At 36.5% G+C, this 21,111-nt stretch overlaps 1 protein-coding gene and 1 pseudogene across 1 annotated transcript in view; one reads left to right on the top strand and one right to left on the bottom strand.

Annotated features, from left to right (window-relative positions):
• ABCC4 (ATP binding cassette subfamily C member 4) overlaps positions 1-21,111 on the bottom strand; it is a 220,836-nt gene that overhangs the window by 97,974 nt on the left and 101,751 nt on the right. Inside the window, exons 15-19 of the mRNA XM_016158617.2 lie at positions 19,369-19,578; positions 17,857-17,997; positions 17,420-17,457; positions 16,946-17,040; positions 14,683-14,829 (exon numbers count right to left, since the gene is read on the bottom strand). Coding sequence (XP_016014103.1) covers positions 14,683-14,829; positions 16,946-17,040; positions 17,420-17,457; positions 17,857-17,997; positions 19,369-19,578 — 631 coding nt within the window. The remainder of the gene's footprint in view (positions 1-14,682; positions 14,830-16,945; positions 17,041-17,419; positions 17,458-17,856; positions 17,998-19,368; positions 19,579-21,111) is intronic.
• On the top strand, positions 15,283-15,402 carry LOC118609874 (annotated as a pseudogene).

Below are 21,111 nucleotides of genomic sequence, written 5' to 3'. Positions count from 1 at the left end.
ATACATTTCTTTATGGATAGTTAAAAAAGATACCCACAGACTAACTGACTTTCATGTGTTCCATTAACGCAAAAATCTAGGAACAAAGTAGAGAGGAGAAATTTCTATGTAAGAGAAAAGAGCCTGAAGAGGGTTTGAAATCTATAAAGAAATTATTTAGCTGAACTTTTAAGATAGTCGGAAACTCTCTACTGGCAGGATCTGCAAAAGTATCTCTCTGTCATTCCTGGTAAAACCCAGCTAACATGTTTGCAGGCATATTCTTGGCCTGGTATTTGCGGATTTCCATGGCTAATTTTTGCATACTATTTCTATTCCCTTTTCCCTCCAAATGCATATTCTGCCCAATATTACCATCACTCTCAGGATACGTCTGCTATTGTAACCTACATGAACAAATATTCATCCCCTAACAGCTATACTGCACAAGGTTTTCATGCATATTAGGGGAAAATCAGGCTTCTCCAGGACATCAAAGTCCTTTCAGACCATGACCTTAACTGTGCTCCTTACCAGCATTTGAAACTTGGTGGCATTAAATAATATCAGTGTAGGCTCATAATGAAGCAGAATCACTGCAGGACCCCAATCTCTGGGGCAGTCACGGACTCCACAGGCCTCAGATGAAAAGTCTCGTTGCTGATCACAGAAAGGTTTCCTTCGAGCTGAATACATCCACTAGTCACAAATCTCAAATTGCTAATATTTTCCTCAGAAAGGAGTAAGAGAGCTTTAATTCACCAAGACGCTACAACTAGGAGGCAGCAAGCTGGCTCAAGGCTGAATAGGTCGAGCTATCAAATGCTCTGAGATGTCCTCAAAACATTAATGGAGAATAGAGTCCAGTGCAGTGTTTTTCTTTTCTCAGATTAAAACGCATTACTCCTTATCCTCACACTTTTTTGGTCAATTCACTTTTTACCTAGGTCTCACTTTATTTCTCCAGGAGCAAAGGAAAAAGTGATACATCTACGCTATACACCTAAGTTTACACAAAGAACGAAAAAAATGGCTACAATTGGGATTAGATCCTATCTATACTTTTCATGATAAAGCGAATGAGCAAAATCAAGTGTCTCACTATAAAAGACTGAGCCTTGTAAATGCATTAGATTTCCTGTACACTATTTTCCTGCAAATTTCCAAATACTGTTTGACTTTTAGAGAGGGCAAACAAGTTAGAAAGCAACATTCTAATGTTACTGCAAAAACTATTAAGACACAGGCAGTAAAACAGATGACGGAAGAATCTCTTTGTTTTTTCTATTAATATAATTTGGGAGTGGAGGGAGGATAAGTAGCTGAAAAGTGAACCACGTACCAAGGCCTGAACAAATAAATAAGAGAAACGATGTTTTCAAGTGGGATTTCATCTGGACTGATATACCTGTGACTCTGGGTTGTCGTTATCACAAACTGTAGGCCCACGACAAGCTGGGTTCCGAACTACCAGACATGAGTAACATGGCTTATCTGAACTAGACCAATAGGATGTACCCAATCTTCTACCACCCCCATTTCTTTAGATCTATGCAACAGCTGGATGGGATTCCTACAAGGTTAGATGTTATTCTGTTCTTTTCCCAATAAGAACTTCCTAAGAGCTCCCTTCTGTCCACTCCAATTATTAAGGCCTAAAACTATATTATTTTCTCATTCAAAGTCTATAGGAGTCCAAAGATTTTGAAATATTTCTTACTCTCACATTTGTAGTTCAAATTAGAGTTTATGTATCAACACACATATACATTCAGATATACATATCCATCTGTTACACACACATTGTAATACCTGTTTCATATGACTGATTGTTCAGGTCACACAAAATTTCTCAATTTTTAAAAATATTTCTGATTAATATTATGTCCACATTCACATAGGAAATACTGTGATAACTATAATTTAACCATTACCTGAAGAGCTGTCATTATTGTGTAAAATATTATTAATACACAGGAATGGGCGACACATCTTTAGAAAACACTTATGTAAAATTCCCAGCACACCAGCAAATGGAGATGCTTAATAAATGTTGAGTTATAATCCGTTTGCTGATTAATGATAAAGGTAATCTGGATCTTTCATTGTTATTAGAGGCATCATCTCAGTATGGCTCCCACATAAAACCCATGAGGAGAATAATGAGAGGATTGAATGGGGAGGTGAGGAAGAGCATGAATCTGCTGTGTACAAGCTCGAGAGGAGCAAGAGATTGCAGATTTCTTGTTGTTTTGTTGCTACTGAAGAAGAAACGAGACAATGGAAATGACAGTATTGATAAGTTTAAATTGTCAAATAAATTTATGATGTTGCTTGCTATAAAATGAAAAGATATGGGAAATAGTCCAAATTTATTATACTTCCAGTTGATCTTCAGTCTGCTAGGGAATGAGAGGACACCTGCCAAAAGTTGAAACCTCTGTTATGTAATAAATCTGGAAAACATTAGTGGGTCTATTGAAACTAGTATCATAAATATCCTCTGACATCTTTACGAACGATCTGTTTTCGGTTTTCTTAAGCTTTTATTGAATTATTTCTAAGGGAGTTCTTTGGAATAATAGAATTACTAATTTTCAGAGTAGAAGGCCTCTCAGACATTACTGAGGTCGAATACTGGCTCAGGACTAGTTAGGTGCTCCCTGCCCAACTACTAGCACAACTACCTGGCAGGTGCTAAACTAGTCGGCACTCTGTCTTCATTTAGGTCTTGCCACCTAAAATTATGTATTTCTTCATATACTTCAATGCTATTTCAGCCAATAATTTATGGCATTTAAATTGTTAGTTTATTAATATTAATTGGGCAGTATATACAAAAGACTTGTATTTGTTCTGTTGGGTTTATTATTCCTTTAACGTTTAAAAATATAACCTATGGTTTATAAGAATTTCATGTTCTTCCCAGGTTGCTTTTAACTATATTTTGCGCAAGAGGAAGTTTTAAGTATCAGAATGTCCATCTGATAGAAATGCAGAAGGATTGCCCAGAATTAACTGGAGTGAACAAACCACGAAATGTCTCTAAAAACATCCCATGAATAAAATTTGAAGGCTCGACAATCTAAAACTGCCTTAGGTCAACTTTAACTTTCACTTGTGAAATTTGTCATTTTTCATGCTTTTTGAAAAACGGTGAATACATAGAAGTTCTACATTTTGACCAGTTATAACATCTTTTTAAAAAAATAATAAGTTCCTGGTATTTCTGAGAAGTATATCCACTTCCCTGGAATAATTCCAATGTTCCATTTAAATAAAACTTATTTTATAAAATTTCAAACTGTCTTTCCTTAATTACACAATAGACCTGTAATACACTTCAGCAGTATCATTTTCAAACAAAAAGGAAACCAGATGTTTGGTACTTATATGCAAAATTAAATTAAAATGAACTCTGGAATGAAGCAAAGCCCCAATGAAAATAAAAATGAAACAAGCAAACAAAAAACACGCTGTAGATTTTGTTTTGTGGCTTGTTAGTCTTCATTTATCTATTTTTTGCTTCATCTGAGAAAATACGCACACCCTTCCCCCTCCCTACTATTTTATCAAAATTGGTACATTCATCGGATTTTGTAAAAAAAATCCAAAAAGGGGAGTGAGGGCAAGAAACCCACAAATTTTATCATGTCACTTAATTAAAATCAATGTCAGCTATTTGCTAGGCACTATTTTAAAATGCTTTACATATGTTAATTCCCACACACATAAAAATGGTTAGGACTATTACTATGCTATCGTCTTCATTATGTGTGAGGCAAAGAGCGATTAGGTAACTCAGCAAAGCTCTGTCTACAGTGGCAGGGCCATATTCACATTCAGGAGAGGTGATTCCAAAGTCCATTATTCTCTTTACCACAGGGCTCCATGGATCCCCAGTGACGTGGTGGTTCAAAACCACTATTGGAAAATAAAGGAAAACCATTCGATTTGGTGGTGGGAACAGTTGAAGGTCATTTTATTTCTAACTACAAATTTCACATCTCTTTAAAAAAAGAATTCAATAATATGAATCTTGTTTTGGTGTGACAATCTAATAAAAAGAAGTCCGACTCACTCATACACACTCCCCACTCCATACCACATCAATGTGGCTTAAGATCATTGTGCCAGGATCTTGATTGTGCCAGTGAAGTGACAGCCATAACCATTCTAAAGTCATGTTTCTAGAAACTGAGACCGTGTAACGTCTCGACCTACTTCTCAGCTCCCTGTCCAGTCATACTTTTAAAATGCCTGCTGATGACAACCAAAGTTCACTCTCAGCCGATGTCAAATAAAAAATGGACACAAAAATTAAAGGAAAAGATGAGCTATATGTTTTTTAAAAATATCCAATATTTATCCCAAACTTACCAGGTACTCATTTTGTCACCTACAATTTCAAACTTTAATCCCATCCAGGAAATTTAGTTACTTTGATACAGGAAGAACCAAGAGAAGAAAACATACCCGAAGGCCAAGTCGATAAAGTGTTAAACTCCCATGGTATCTCGTTTGCGAAAGGAGATGCGAATGGTTAGAAAATTTTGCATCAAGGGGAATTAAAGCTTTTTAACTCAACTTTGAGAATTCCCTAACATATGAGTTAAATCTATTCACCTTGTTTAAGACTTGACAAAGCATTAATAAACAGCAGCTTATCTGATTGTACGATAAACCACCAATTGTCTGGATTACACAGGTGCTACCTGTTACTACTCTGGCTGTTTATGTCAACAATTATTTATTTAATCTTGAAGTCAAGGAAAAACAATTTTCTAATAACACTGATTACCCATCTTGAAATATATGTTTATTTTCCTTTCATGTTAAGACTGACATATAAAAGCTGGCACCAATAAGAAATATTTCGGTTTGCAATATCGCTCATTGGTGGAACTCATTAAACCACCTAACTCCTTTTTCATTTTAATGCTAAGTAAAAGGGAAAATATAGAAAACATTTATATTTGCATGAGATATAATTTTAAGATGTTACTATCATTTTATTCTCCAAAAAGGTAAGAATAATAACTTTATAGTTCCCAAAGAAACAAATTTATGAGCCCAGGTCATTCTGACACCAATAGGAAAAAAAGAAAAAAAAATTCTAAAAATAACTATATACAAGAAAGCAACCATTTCCTTCTTAATCTTTTTAAATAGTTAAGGGTAATGAAAAAATTAATCCATGATTCTAACTACGTCTCAAAGTACCAGTGCTGATTTAGATAAATGGAATTATGTATGTGAGAAAATATATTTAAGGACAAGTCCACATACATTGTAGTATCTGTTCAAAATCTTTGTGTAGAATAAAAAAAAGTGGATGCATTTTCTTACCACTCCCTCAAAATATCTATAGTTTTTTGATTTTAAGTCTCACAGTTAAGGTTGAGATCAGTCGCTGAATCAAAAGAACACTTCCAGAAACTTCCACTTGAAGTTAAGAGAGAAATCATTAGCGAATTATTGACATCACAAAATCAGAGATTTAGGCTGGAAATCTATCAGAGCAATATAAAGTAATATTAAATGTCAACTCTAATTGAAAAATAAAAATTAAAAAAAAAAAAAACAGGGCAGAAACACTGGTTTCTACTGATGTTAATTAACATGGTGCTCTGTAACACTGCTCTCTACCAACGGCTGACCTGGAGGCAGCATTTCCCTGTCATGAAGAGCATGCCCGTATTTGGAATAATGTCTACATAAAGGTTCTTAAACACATAACAAGTCTAAAATAGACTTTCCAGGTGTTCAAGAGGTTGAAACACTTCACCATGTGATACAATCTATTAAAATGCAAATGAGAAGAAAAAAAGAAATGAAAGGAAAATATTTCCAGAACAGAGAACTTGATTTTATGATAGCTTTCCATTTAACCACAGTATTTTAATAAACTTCCACCACTCAAAGTGTACTTTGAAGCTTGTCATCTTTTTTCTAGATATTAAAGACTTTCCACCTATAAATGAGAGGTGGAGTTTCTAAGAGATTAATCCTACTTACCAAGAATGAGAAGTACACTCGACAAGTCATAGCTGATTTTACAACATTACTTGGGAAAAATGTCATTGCTTATGTTTTACCTACTGTCAAGGCACTTGTAACACACTTCTAAAAAGCCCAAAGAGAAGTGTATGTAGATACATATAAAGAACAACAATGAAAGTGCTGGCTCCCCTCTCCTTCTCCTAAGTCCCAAGAGAACACTTTTTGAAAATTAAGTCTAGCACCAAGATAGTACCTGATGGGTCAGGAAAGCATCTGAGTATAGTCAAGAGTCTGATTAGAAATTGAGTTGTTTGCTATAAAATTGATCATTATCTTTAAAAAAGAATCACTTACTTCTGTTTCCTAAATTCCTCTCACACTCCCCCTGGTATGATTTCATTTTGGAAACGACTTGTCTTGAGGTTCCAAGAGAACACTTTTTGGAAATTTTATGAAATCAAGACCAACCACTTACATTACTATGAAAAAGAAATATGCTATAAGGCTATGTTTCTAAGTGTGTGTATACTTGAGTGGAGGAGATCTCCCTTCTACAGCTGTATTAAATTTTGAATCTGTAGCATTTTATATGGAATCATAGAATGTTGACATATGTTCTTTTAGAAACAGTCCATTGTCTGCAATTATTTAAGTCTGCAAATGTCTTGAAGAGAGAGACTTTTTGTTCCAATGCTTGGGACCACAACTGACCAACTATTAGATGACTGCCCCATGAATGCTTGATGAGTGAAAAAGCCTCCTCTTTGTACCTGTTAGGAACCCGAGGCTAAGAGAAATGAAATGCCAGGCACAGCTATTCCAAAGCTGCATTCCTAGCACGACTGAGAGAGCGCAACATCTCGACCTACATCTCCTTACCCAATAACAGTTTTAAAAAGAATATTGGTGTTTTAAAATGGATGAATTCCTCCTCTTTACTTAAGGGCATGTAGTTTATAAGGTAAAAATATAAGGAAAAACTATAAGGCACCAAATATTTAACCCACATAATTGCCAACACTCACCTTCAATGCATCAATGCACAACTAACCCCCAAGGAAATGTATTAGGTGTTTGATGGTTTCATTTCCTTGACTGGTAGACAACAGGTGAAGTTAGAATCTTTTATAGTCTAGTTTTATGAATGATAGCTTCCAAGGATCAATATATATGATTTTCTCTTCATACTATTACATTCCAGAAACAAAGCCCACCATAATCTATTAGAAAATCTACTTTACAAATTCTACTCTGGAAAATAAATTTTAGGAAAGGGTTCAGCTTCATATAGAGTGTATCTGCTGTGTTACTACAATAGAGAGCCCAAAGCTAAGAGAAGAGATGGCAGTTAACACATAATTACCTAAATTATAATTTAACTGAAATTGTGACAAGTACTATGAGATGTGATTAAGAACACAACCAAATTTTAAACTTTATGTGAAATGAAATGTCACAGATTCAATGTTGTAAATATCTGGATTTTTTTCCATTTTCTTCATGGTAAAACAAATAATGCTTAAAATAAAGGGGTGAGGGGAAAGAAATAGTAATGGAAGATGAAGACTCCAGTTCTGAAATTAAAATAAAAGTTCACCCCATGGTCTCATAAGAGAGATTTAATATCAAATACTGTAGGGGAAGCATTGGCATTATAGTAACCGTACAGAATTTCAATCCAGCAAACCTGCATCAACTCTGACTTAGTGTCACAAGACTATGCTTTATACATATTAGACTCTCAGTAGTATGTTTCTCAATATTTATTCATGTTAAGACTGGTCCAAAAAACTATTCCAGCTTCTCTTGAAATGGGTGTACAAAAGCAATGAACTATGTCATAAAGAGACTGATACATTTTCTGACTGTCACCAAAAGCTAAAATGTTGAAGTAATAGGGGTGGCGGGAGACTTTTAAATGACAGTTTTGGAATTACTATAAATTAAATTATGTATAAAACTTATAAATTACTTACAAATTTATTTAATTTATAAGTTACCGTAAATCACATATCCCATGTAATGCCAAATTACGAAGCATACTAACACCAGAAACCAAGACACACCAGGAAAGTCTTGGGTACCAAAGCCTGCAGAGCTCTGAGTTCTAAGATATCAAAACAATAAAAACCTAGGAGTTTGGGGCCATAAACATCATAGCCACAAATATTAAAGTAATGAACATATGCATATTATGAGAGATATACATTTATCACTTAATATATTCGCTATTAGAAAATAAAAAACACAAGTAAAATATCCTTATGTTTTCCTGAGACATTACATAATTACTACTTTTGAACAAGGCACAAGTTCCCCAAATCTTATCTTTTTAACATTTTATTGGACAACCACAAACACAGTGCTTTCTCTATTACTAAGCTGTCAGTATTTCCATGTATGATTATTATGAAGAAAAAAAAAAACATGAATAATGAGTAACCAGAACATTCCAACAGATTAGAAATGTACACCAAAATGGTGCAGTGTTTACCAACTGTAGACAAGTGCTATAATAATCACATTTATAGAGATTACTGACAAAATAACAATAGTAATCAAATATATGTAACTATGTAACTATTTAAACTCAGAACAAAGGCTTTTATAATACTATTAGCAGTAAATGAACAACTCCCATAAAATATGACTTAATATCACTCTGATAAGAGTTTGAGTACATATAACCATTGTTATACGGAAAAACATTATTTTAAATATGCGACAACCCGACAGGATTTAATTACCACACCTACTCCAAACTATTAGCTGTTTCATTTAAACCTTAAAAAATAATATTTATGTGGCTATTGAGAATCATTATGATTGATGTAATCTTTTGTGTTATTCCCTTTACAGTTGCTTGCATTTGTTATTATTAACAAGGAAAAATGAAAGGGGAAATGTGTTTTTGTTTTGTAACAAAGCTTTTCTGATGATGACTAACTTCTTCCTTTGAACACAAAAAGCCTGTTAAACTAACTAATGTACTTATAAATGTGTTCTTTACAACATGCACTAAGCAAGAAAAGGAAGCAGGTAAAAAAATAAATAAATAAATAAAAGGCCTGTAAGACTTAAGCCAGAATTAAAAGCAACCTAGGCAAGATGAGCACATGAAAGCTGTTGAGATAGTTGTTATTCTCAATTTCTTACAGCTCATCTGCTCTCAAGGAAGAAAAATCATAGTTTCTTTTAACCATATCCACAAACAGATCTCACTTGAAAGGAAACATAGCGAGTGATTTGGCATGAATGGGCATATTACCAATTTTCCAGCATCCCTACTGAATATTTATGCCGGTGACGAATGATGACACTGGTGAAATATTTTAACACGAAGCTTGCCTTGTAAATTGTCTGAATGATGCTGTGTCAAAACAACACCTACCATAAATCAGAGGTTTTAGGGCCAGTATTTCTTGTTCTAACATGCTACCTGCTCAGCAGAATCACTTGTGTGAACAGGCACAGATTAATGTGTGCTAAGCAAAGCCATCTTACCTCCTAACTTATAGAGCTATAATTTAACAGGCCTATTATTGTCGAGGTAATTTTGACAGTGCTGAAATATTATATTTGTTAAAAATGTGCATTTAGCACTAACTCCAGTGGTCATTTGAACTGAATAGACAGATAGGCATCCCTACAATTATCTTTTTTCTCTACTGATGACTTTTTTTTTTCCTAGCAAGACAGTATGTTGACAATTGATTTTATAAACAGTATATAGCAAAACACTTTTTCTGGTAGTACAAAAAGCTCACCAAGTTGCTCCCAGTTAATCTTTCACTTCCCTACAAGTTATTTATTTAGAAACTTGTAGTAGACTCTCAGGAGTCTTTTCACTGGTTCAAGAAACAGAACAATAGTCTAAACCCCTATGACCCTTCTCCCCACAACCCTCAACATCCTACACGATGTACATCCTAACCCAGGATACTTTAGATTTGTGAAATCACCTACAGAGCCTCGTTTCCCACTAAGTCAAGCTGGACATCTTAATCCTTAGGGAAATTCTAGATTTTTCATTGGGGAAGATACAAGAATATATCTCTTTTAAACACTAGTGTAACAACTCCTGTTCCATACCTTAGTGGGTATAAGTACCTTCCACCTGAAGAATAAAAATGGAAAACAAAACAAAATGAAACGAAAACTAGCAGGTTTCTTTTTATTTTTATAGTATTTTAGCCCTAATTTTACTTGATCTGTAAAGAAAAAATAATAATAGAAATTTGTACCTTTTATTTTTTTACACTGGATGCGTAACATAAGCAAACACACACATTACACTCCGCTGTAGAAGAATCAGTCCTCTGAAATGAACACACTGGCAATGGACCAATATTAACTTTGCACTTCCCTGAGAGAATAAACATCTACTGACACCAGCAGCTCAGTTTCTTAAAGCCAAATTAACAAATTGAAAGCAAATAAACAAATATTTCTCCGGCATCCATTACAGCCAGCACACTCGGCCAAGTGTTATGTCACCATAATTAGGCATGAAAAAAACAAGACAAACTAAGCACTCATCCTGCCTCCAAAACAAAGGGCGAAATTCTAGAGACTTGATAAAAATAAAATGTCTCTGCTGACTCTGACGGTGAAGAAAACTAAGAAACCGTGTGGTCATGTTCTTCCCTGAACTCAGGTAGGAACTGAAAATGTATCCAGTCAAAATATCAGTGGCTACCTATTGTAGTTACTAGGCAAGAAGGTATCAATTAAGAAATCCAAATGACCTTGTTTGAAATATTTGATTTTCTGGGACCACACTGTAAACATTTTTAATAAAGAGTTTACATAATAAACCATGAAACTGCTTTTTAAAATTCTATGTAAACACTATAAAATACAAAGACCCAAGCTATAAAAATGGATTTCCAAGAAAGCTTTAAAATAAAATTAAAAAAAAAAAAAAAACAGGTTTTGCGATAAGGTGTTCTTACATTATAGTTCTGAAATAACGTAGATCATGCTGCCCCCTTGTGACAGATATAAAACATGAATTCTGCCTGTGCAAGGAAAACACAATTTACATTTAAAATAGAAATCATCTCTTAATTTCTGAATGATTTACTGCTGACCTGGGATTTGCGTTACCCGCGTTTTAAGATCTCATAGAACTGAAATGGGGCTACGATGATGGAAGAGGCAGACGCAGAAAACAGCACAGGGACGCAGATCCCATCTCCAAGTCACTATGCCACTCAAGGCGCAATCGAAATGAGCAGGAAGCGTCGAGGCAGCTGAAAGTGTGCAGCTCGTTAATGGACACACACGACACTGTTACCGAAACACTTCTTAGGATGAAAGGATAAAAAATAGAGATAAGCAAGAGGAAGGAAGTTAAAAAAAGAGAGAAGAAAAAGAAAACTAGCTTTTGCCATTCTGACACTATACACTAGTTGATTTAAATTTTACCCAAAAAGCTAATTTATCAGGTTATGAAAGATCAGTAGACAATAAGATATTACATTATATAGTCAAATAAACGAAGTAAATTTCATGTAACCATATATGGGTTCAAAATGGAGAGTAACTTAGTCATGTAGCTTGGAGCAATGGAACCTTCTTAAAAATCAGCTCTCTGGAATGGTTAAACTCCAGTCGGAGAAACTTTACTACTGAGGAGAAACACGCACATTCCAGATTTGCCTTGCTCTTCTCCTTCAGTCTATGCAAGTGAATTTAGGACTGGTGAGGCAGCCAGTGTTTCAGGACCTTCCTTCCGCTGAAGGCCTGGTTCTCTGCATAAGTGCAAAGGGTCCCCACTGATTAACAAAACGCATAAGGATCTGGGAGGAAACATGAAAACAAAGACGACACATCTGGGGCGGGAGCACCCATGAATGGGTGTAACAGACATTTCTATAATCCAGATCAAGGTCACTGAGAATATTCCAGCACGAGTGGGAACTGGAGATGAGTATGGAAGGGAACTCTGCCAAGACCTCTGCAAATACAAGCTAAGCTATAGTTCAGGCAGATCCGGTGAGCCTCTGCCTAGAGTTTCTGGTTTCTGTACCAGTTATCACCTAAGCCTAGTTGGCTGGAAACTATAAATGATTTCCAACTTACAATGGTAGGATTTTTGAACTTAGAATTTTTAGACTTTTTGGTGGTGCAAAAGTAATACACATTCAGAGGAAACCATTGTCCAAATTTTGAATTTTGATCTTTTCCTGAGCTAGTAATATGCAGTACAATAATCTCTCATGATGCTGGGCAACAGCAGGGAGATGATTTTGCCCAACTGTGGCTAATGTAAGTGTCTGAGCACATTTAAATTAGGCTAAGCTAAGTTATGAGTTTGGTAGGTTAGTTATACTAAATATATTTTCAACTTAACGGTATTTTCAACTTACCATGGGTTTATCGGAATGTAGCCCCCATCAGAAATTGAGGAGCATCTGTAACACTGGCAAAAGGCCTCACTGTCCCCTCTGTTTTCTAAAATCTGGTTGGTTGTCAGGATCTGAAGCTCACAGGAAACGTACTGACCCCAGGTGTCCCTGAGAACATGCCCTGAATAACGAAGTATTGGGAAGAGAAGGATACGCTTCCTGATTTCCCCGTGCTGCTCAGACAACATACTCTGTAACTCCAGGGCAGCAACATTATGCTGGACACTTGTACACATTTAATGGAACTTAAAAATTGAGCATATTATATAACCATTAAAGTACACATAATCAATGATGTCTCAACTGAGGCATAATTCACAGCTTTGGTTTGTTCTTCCCATTGTAAAAAGTACAAAAATTTTATCCAAATGGAAACTTATTATCTACCATATTAAAAATTTCTTTAATTAAAAGTACCTTTTAATCTACCACTAAAAGAGTACATAATTCATGGCCTCTAAACATTTTGTGCAAACAAGACTTATCTTTGGAGTATTTACCAGGGCTTTTATTTTTCTGAAGAAATAACATCCTGCCAATAGATATGGGAGGTGGAGGCAAGATAAACACTCCTGTGCTACGCTAAGATTAGCAACCTCAAAGATTTAGACATGGTCCCAAATTCCTGAATAATTAATCAGTGGAGATGCCTACAGGTCTTGAACAGGAAGCATTTAGTTAACTGTGGTCATGAGCATTCAGAGACTGTGATAACAGAAATTCGGTCCCACTCGATGCTCCAAACTTTATGACCATAGTTTTCAAATTAACTGGCAAAATAGAGTGCCTTTATAGCCGTAAGAGCACAAAAGTCCTCCGCTCACTTTCTGACTACAGCTGTAATGAGACTGTAGATTTGTGTGGGCCTCTGCAGTATACAATTCCTCGTGCTTCGCACAGTGCCTGGACCGAACATTTGTTGATTGAATCAACGCACGAGCCGTTCCATCTTATTTCATCCTCACTATGGTGTTATGAAACAGGAAGGGCAGCAGTAGTTATTTCCGTTTCACAGGTGAAGAAGTTCCAAGACGTCGCCACTGTTGCTAAGATTCATTAGGCCCAGGCCATGTCCTAAGCACTGCTCTACACACTGTGACTGTGTTAACTGGCTTAATTCCCATAATATCTTAATAAGGTAGGAGTGAAGAGCATCCTCAATTTACAGATAAGAAAAGCCAGGCACAGAGAAGTTAAGTAACTAGCATGATAAGTATTAATAACTACAACCAGCTATTACTTGATAACTAGTACCAGGACTAACACCAGACAGCTGGTTCCAGAGCCTGTACTTTTAACCACAATGCATCCTGCTCCGAGGCTGGCCTGCCCAATATAGCATCCATGTGCTTTGGCCTAGGTGACACAGCAAGGTAACGGCCAAACCAAGGCTACTACTGTGCTCCCTCCAACCCACCTCCCCTGCCTCCACAGGTTCTGTCAATCATTATCCACCAAAAACAAAGCCACACTGAGCCTCACCACAAGTCCAACCAACTGAACAAAGTGGGGATGTATGTTGATGAACTAATTCTTCATTGAAACCCAGGTCAGGAGGCCACCTTCAGAAGCAAGACAAGTCAAAGGCCTCGGGGTGGATTCATCAACCACACGGAAGCCACCGGGTACACTTGTATCAAGAACTTACTACTGACAACCCACCTGGCAGGTACGACCAAGCCTCTAATATGTAACCAAAAGTCCACTTTAAAACTATAGAGTTAATGACTTTCATTGAAGAAGATATTTGCACTTCACCCTCCTTGGGTTTTAATTAATTTTTCATTACCATTTTTGGTAAACCTCATAGAGCACACACAAGAGCTCTGTGGTTTCAGAAATGGATGAGTAATGAAAGGAAGAAACACACAGCCTGTCTCATATAGAAAGTTTCCTTGTAAAAGGGTCCTTTCTAAAGGATGACCTAGCTTAACAATACATAATACAGCCCATGTTTAAGCAACTAGTCAACTACATTTAAACATGTTTGCACTGAATGTAGGGTGTTTCATATGCCACATGAATGGATTCCTAAATCTTTCTGCAATGTAAACATTCATTTATTTTTCCACACACACATAAATTGAAATGAAAGCTTATATACCCCCTCTATTCAGATTTTCTCTGGTAGTAGAAAAATGTCAGGGAAGTTTTTTTGTAGAAAATGAATCAACATGCATAGTGCTTTTCTTCCAAGCATCACCTCCATTTGCAAATACTGAAATGCAATCAGGCACTAAATGTGCTAATAAGACATATTTACTGAGAAATTTGGTGTCTGACTTACCTATTGGATTTCTATCAAAGAACAATACTGGAGCTTTCAAAATGGATTCAAACATTCTGTCGTGTAAAGTTTTTGAAGCATTAACAAGGACGTAGAATACCAACAAACATCTTGCTATGCCGAAAATGAAGACAGCTATAGTTAAACCTGAAATAAAGAAACATCCCTCATAGCACAAGATCTCTGCATTTTCCTCAACAATATTAAAGCATGTCAGTTTATCAAGATGTTATGCATTTTATTCCATAAAGGATTCTATTAAGAGTTTAATGCATTCATAAGATACATTTATAAAGAAGAATATAAAGTATTTTTCTCTCATTAGATAGCAACTATATGGGAAAAAAAATCAGATGTAAACTACAATTTCATTCTAGTCTTTCCTAAATTAATTACAAGTTCTATTTTTCCATCTCCATATTCCAAACCTTACTACTTACAACATATCTCATGCTCTAAAATCATGGTATGTTTTGATACCAGCAGGTGACAGTATCAGGAAATAGGAGAAATGATTGACCATTTCCTTGTAAAAAAAAAAAAAAAATGCCCTTGCAGCTTTAAAGAATCTGAAAATAACTTGCAAGTAGAAAATCTCTTACCTACGGCCATCCTACCCTGACCAAGCCTGATCCCATCTGATCTCAGAAGCTAAGTAGGGTCGGGCCTTGGTTACTAGTCGGATAGGAAACCATCTAGGAAGACCAGGTGTTGTAGGCATAAAAAATAAAAAAAAATAAGGGATTGTAAACTGACAAGGTTCCTGCAATCTGTGAGATCAACCAAGGGTTGCGTTGCCTAAAACATAAAAAGACCAGGTGTTGTAGGCGTAAAAAATAAAAAAAATAAGGGATTGTAAGCTGACAAGGTTCCTGCAATCTGTGAGATCAACCAAGGGTTGCCTTGCCTAAAAAATAAAAAATAATAAAAAAATAAATTTAAAAAATTTTAAAAAGAGAAAATCTCTTAAATAATCGAATCGCAAGAAAATACAAATTATATTTTAACATGAGATAATCTAAGTGAGAAACTAATCTCTTATTAAATGTTTTATATAAACACAAAGCATTTTTAAATGGACATAATGACTTAAATTATTTTATTAATGACATAAATGAACACCTACTATGCATATAAAAATTAAAATATCTCTCCTAACGTCTCTTGAATTCGCAATGCTAAATAGAGTGGGGATAAGGTCTGTAATAAATTCCATCAAGTACTTTTTCCCCCTTCAGATGACACACCACTCATTTTTAAATTCTGAAAGCTGCTCAAATTCCTAAATTCCATCAATAAGCAGGCACTTTCTTTAGCCTACATGAATATATAACAGAACCATTTTTCTTCTTTCTTTATGTCTCTCATAGTGTACCAATTCAGCAAGTAAACAGCTAATGGATTTAGATTTCTTAGCAAGTGATCAACTAAATAAATACCAAATTTCAATGAGTGGGTTCTTAAAAAGATAATTCGCTCTATCTTCAAGGAAAGCTTGTATGAGCATTTCCTGTGGGAATATTTAAAATTTTAGATGAGGATTTCCTTTAAAAGTATGTAATGCTACATATATTCTAAGCACTCTTGTGAAAACAGAGCACTGTGTTAATATTAGTTTGGCAAGCCAAATGTTAAATTACTCACACAGTTGGGAAGGCGATAACATTGTGATCTCAAGGTAAGAAAGAGAGAAGGAAGCCTAATTCCCAGACACTGAATTTTTTCCTGCTTAGCTTCCCTCTTAAGTAATTAGTGAAGCCCAAGAGATGAGCAGTGTGGTGAAGGGAGCTTTGCATACCTGCAAGGGAATAATGCTTTTATTTGGGGGGCCTTGCTGCCAGAGGATTTCATCCAAGTTCAACAAAAGCCAGGGTTTATTCAAACAGAATTGGAACAATCCGAACCAGAAGGTGGGGATCCGTTTCTAATCCCCTTGCCCATCCATATAATAATATAAGATTTAGCGAAAGCTACCTATTAGAATAGACAATAGCCACATATTTCCAGTGGCTGATTTTCTGAATGCTCAATCCCGATTTAACTTCCAAAATCTAGTAGAGAGCAAATTAAGATTCTTCATTGAACCTCTTTCTTCTAGTAGATTTTAAAAATAATTATTCTAATTAATTCACAGAGTAAATGCGACTCAGACTCTTAATCTGTTAAGACATTATTGAATCACTCCTGGAAGCCTAGTTACTCACACAGGCTCATTGTAAGCACCTCAGACTGTCATATAATAGACCTAATGATCACACTTTACCTGAATAAATTCCTAAGTACCAGTTAAGATCAAGCTTCTCAGTTATATTTCCTTTTCCATTTACAGTGATGTTCAGGGCGCTCTGTTCATTTGCCCTATGGAACGGGGAAGAAAATATATTAATCTACAGATGGAATTTAGATAAAGACCAAAAAAAAACCTTCACTGAACCTCCACTGGAAGATGACTTCCAGCTTACAGGGTCCCATGTATGTCTACCTTATAAAAATCCAATTTGAATCGTGACTTTGAGTTCTCAAAAACTGTCTGTGAAGACGCTGCTAAGGATCAGACATGGGTAGAGACCGTGGGAGGGTCACACTCCACCAGCAAGAACTTTAATTTTTCTTCAGGGAAACTAAGTGAGGATTAGAAGAGGAGACTGCACAAAGCCCACCTCTCCCTGACTCTGTGAAAAAGGGAGGCTTCATGTTGTTTTTATAGCACTTTGCAGTCAATTTAGAAATAACTCACCAGTATGAAAGCCACCAATCTTGAAAAATGTAGGTGACCTAGAGTAGGAAAACAAACACATACAAAAATCAAACTCTAACATCACTTACCAACTCAAAACTCTCACTCACTAAAATGGATAATTGAAAGGCTCCAGAAAACAGAGATGGTCCTTCCAGCTCAGACCAAGTTTGTGCTAAGCGCAACATCCCAGACAACAATAGGGTAAGTGTATATTACATTTTTAAAACTTTGAAAGACATCCTTATTTTCCCCCTAGAAGCTCTTTGTAATGTACACACAACACCAGTAAGCATTGCTTATTTTGTTCCCCACAGATACCCCATTTTCAATGCAAATCCAAGTGGACTGCAAAATACAATAATACAGTATAAATACAGTACAGATATAAATATTACTGTAAATATTGAGTTAAAGGCACAAGTGTCCTTATTCACCTGAGCTGTGATGTTTACTAGAAGAATGAAAATGAGCATTAACCAGTGGGCACCGGCTGTGAAGTAATTCTTGTAGGCCTTGATCCCAACTTTTCCTTCAGAACGGCTCTCTTTGGTTAGTGTAACCTGCATATTCTTGATCTGGGAAGGAAAAAAGGCAGTGAGAGACAACATTTTAAATAATCAACTCTAAAATGTCAAAAGTTCAACAGCATACTCCGTTGGCAAAGCCATGGGAAAACACGCACATCTCGTACACCGGAAGGAGTAAAAAATGGTACAGCTCCTGTGTGGGAGGGTGTGGAGATGTCTAGCCATACGCCACATGCATTTGCCCTTGGAACCAGCCATCCCACTTCTAGGTAGGAATCTTTAGAAATAAGAAAATATCATTTGCACAAGGTTATCAGTGTTCAAAGTAGAACATCCTGATTTCCAGCACATGTACAACACACATGAGTCAAGTACAAATGCAGAGGTGTGTATGAAAATAATATACAAAATAAATGATATGGAGCTAATGTATCATTCTCGATTATTTGTGTCACTCAACAGTGGAAACATAAAACAAAGTAGGGGCTCAAAATTTTAGCCAAATACAGAAAACTGAGGTCAAACAGCAAGATGGAGCATGAGAGTTTGGATAGCAAGGGAGAGCATATGTTCTGAATCAAATTGATTCCTGAATTTTAGAGAGTGATTCCTGAGTTTGAAATGTGAGAAAAAGAATCATCCAGGCTCCTGGATTTGGATAGTGGATATCGAGGAATACCTGTGTATATTTTTAAGGGTGATCTAATGTATTTCTGCACTTCTGTGAGGAGGACTTAGAATGCATTATTGATTCACATGAGCCAAGGATGTCCTCGGCTCTGTCCTTGGCTCTATAGTTGGCTCTATGCTGGCCACTGGGAATTCAAAGATGGATAAGATGTGGTTCTTGGTCTTCAAGAGTAAGAAAGAAAACAGGAATTAGCTCTAAAGTGCCTACCGTGTTCTAAGTCTTTTGTACATGCTACTTCTGGCCTATCACAAACCATCTGACAATAGGGACAGAATAATACCATCAGTCATCTGCAGTGCCAGAACATTCCAACATAGAGGAAATGTAGCTGATTTAATGTGGGCTACAGTAGAATGCAGTCTGAGCAGATCTTCAAATTAAGCCTTTGGGTGCAAAAGGAAAGCCTGGGGCCACAAAGAGCAAGATTTACTTACGGTAAATTCAAGAGTTCTAATATCAGTGTGGGCCCCATATACCTTGGGGCTTATCGCAGTAAGCTCACTACTGATCTCAGTGAAATTTTCCATCTTATACCCAAAGAAAAACCTCAATCGGTCCTGCCCCCTGTGTTCTATTTTAATTCTACAAATTCCATGGAATAAGGCCTTGGAACCTTAGGATCTGTTTGCGGATAAATGCAGATGTTATATGAGTGGAGCAGACTGAAGGATCCATGAGGCCACTAAGTGCAGACAGAACCAGGGCAAGTTGCAAGGTGAGAAACTCACAGCTTCGTGCTCTGGAGCACCGTCTTTCAACGAGGGTCTAGAAGACTGTTGAGACCAAACTGAAGACTCCGAGAAGGACCGACTCCTCAGTGAGGGACTTCCTGGAATGGAAGATTGTTCAGCCTCCTCATTTTCTTTCTTCAAAAGGGACCCAAAATCTATCCCGGACTTCAGAAACTCAGTGTAAGTTCCCTTTTGTACCATTTTACCCTAAAATAAAAATAAAGAATTTGAGAGAAATACATTTGCATTTGATAATACCAATCTAATCTAGTGCTAATCAAAAAAAGTTAACTGGTTTTAAATTATGATTTTCATAAGAATATTATTTTTAGGTGTGGAATTCTAGTTGACAAAATCTAGTGCGATTCAACTCAACACAGAACTGAGCATTCTGTTCTCTGCCAAAGCCTGTGTTGGGTGCTGGGGGATATAAAAGAAATGTGTAATCATGTGTTAAAAATAGAGATGACTGACATGAGTACCACGGTCATTTAAGGAAACAAAAAGTATAGATGTTAGTGGGAGTATCAGTACAGTCTTTTTAGACAACATGAAAATCAAGATGTCTCATGTAACAAGCAGAATTTGAAAGAACAGAGTCAAATGCGGAGGTTATGTCAGGGCGAAAAAAAACAAGATTGACAGAGAAGTGGGCACAAGTCCTTCTGCGTAGGTAAGAGTCACTCATCAAATCTTTCCTGACCACTGTCATAGCATCATAGCACCAATGGGACAAGATAGTGGGAACCAACCCTGGACATGGAACCCATAAGCTGCATCTTCATGCCCTTTACTCTAAAACTGCTCCCAATACTCAGAAAGTGCCTGACTATAAGTTCAATATTCCATGTGTTAAACAAGGAGGCCACTAGACTGGGGTGGCCCTAATACCTTGGTGGCCTATGCAAGGAAACTGAAACTTAAGCTAGAGCCAATGAACTCAAATCCAAGAAAATGAAACTGAGAACAATCACGAGCACCCGACTAGGCTTTCCCAAATCTGGCAACTGCTTAAGTTATAACCAATCGGATAATTTTTAAAAATATATGCGATACTTCATTACATAGTTTCCTCTCCTTACAAAGATATGTAAAATAATGGGCAGATGTTTTCACTATTTTCTCCCTCTGTGAAACAAGACTCGGCTGACTTACTCCGTAGTAAACAAAATATTAGACAAAAGCCCAGGACGCAAAACAAATCAAAGGGCAGCCCTGGTTAAGGCAGGCCAGGAGGAAGGCAGCCCAGCCCGCCCAACACCCTTTCTCACCCCATCCTCCAGGGGGGTCCACTGAGAAAAATCTAATAAAGCTTTTGCGAACTATTGGAAGCTGCAGAATTAGAACATCGTTCATGATACATAGTGTCTTGTTCCACTTGGGAGGCAAAATTCATACACTTTGTTTAATGAAATTGCCAGTTTCCACTTAGTATCTGTAAGATGCATAAGAACATGACTATGGTATAGAGAGAGCAGTTTTACTCAGTAGCCAAATGCTGACAATTCCAAGAGGGGACGAGAGGGCAGCTAACACCTTTCTGCTGTTAGAGAGGGACCAAACAGTTGTAATGCACCTCAACTAATCCAGGAGTGCTCGCCAGTGGACAAATGGTTGTTTTAATCATACTAAAACTGGGGGTAATATCCTCAAAAAAGCAATAAGGGGACCCCCAAATCATCTAGGGACCAGCTAGTCCCAACAGGCTCTAGTCTTGCCTACTGATTCTGTGCTCATCAT

Source organism: Rousettus aegyptiacus, unplaced genomic scaffold (assembly GCF_014176215.1).
Source record: "Rousettus aegyptiacus isolate mRouAeg1 unplaced genomic scaffold, mRouAeg1.p scaffold_m13_p_11, whole genome shotgun sequence".
In the NCBI taxonomy this organism is placed as follows: Eukaryota; Metazoa; Chordata; class Mammalia; order Chiroptera; family Pteropodidae; genus Rousettus; species Rousettus aegyptiacus.
The sequence above is the reverse complement of the archived record's forward strand: the minus strand, read 5'-3'. Positions and strand labels throughout refer to the sequence as shown.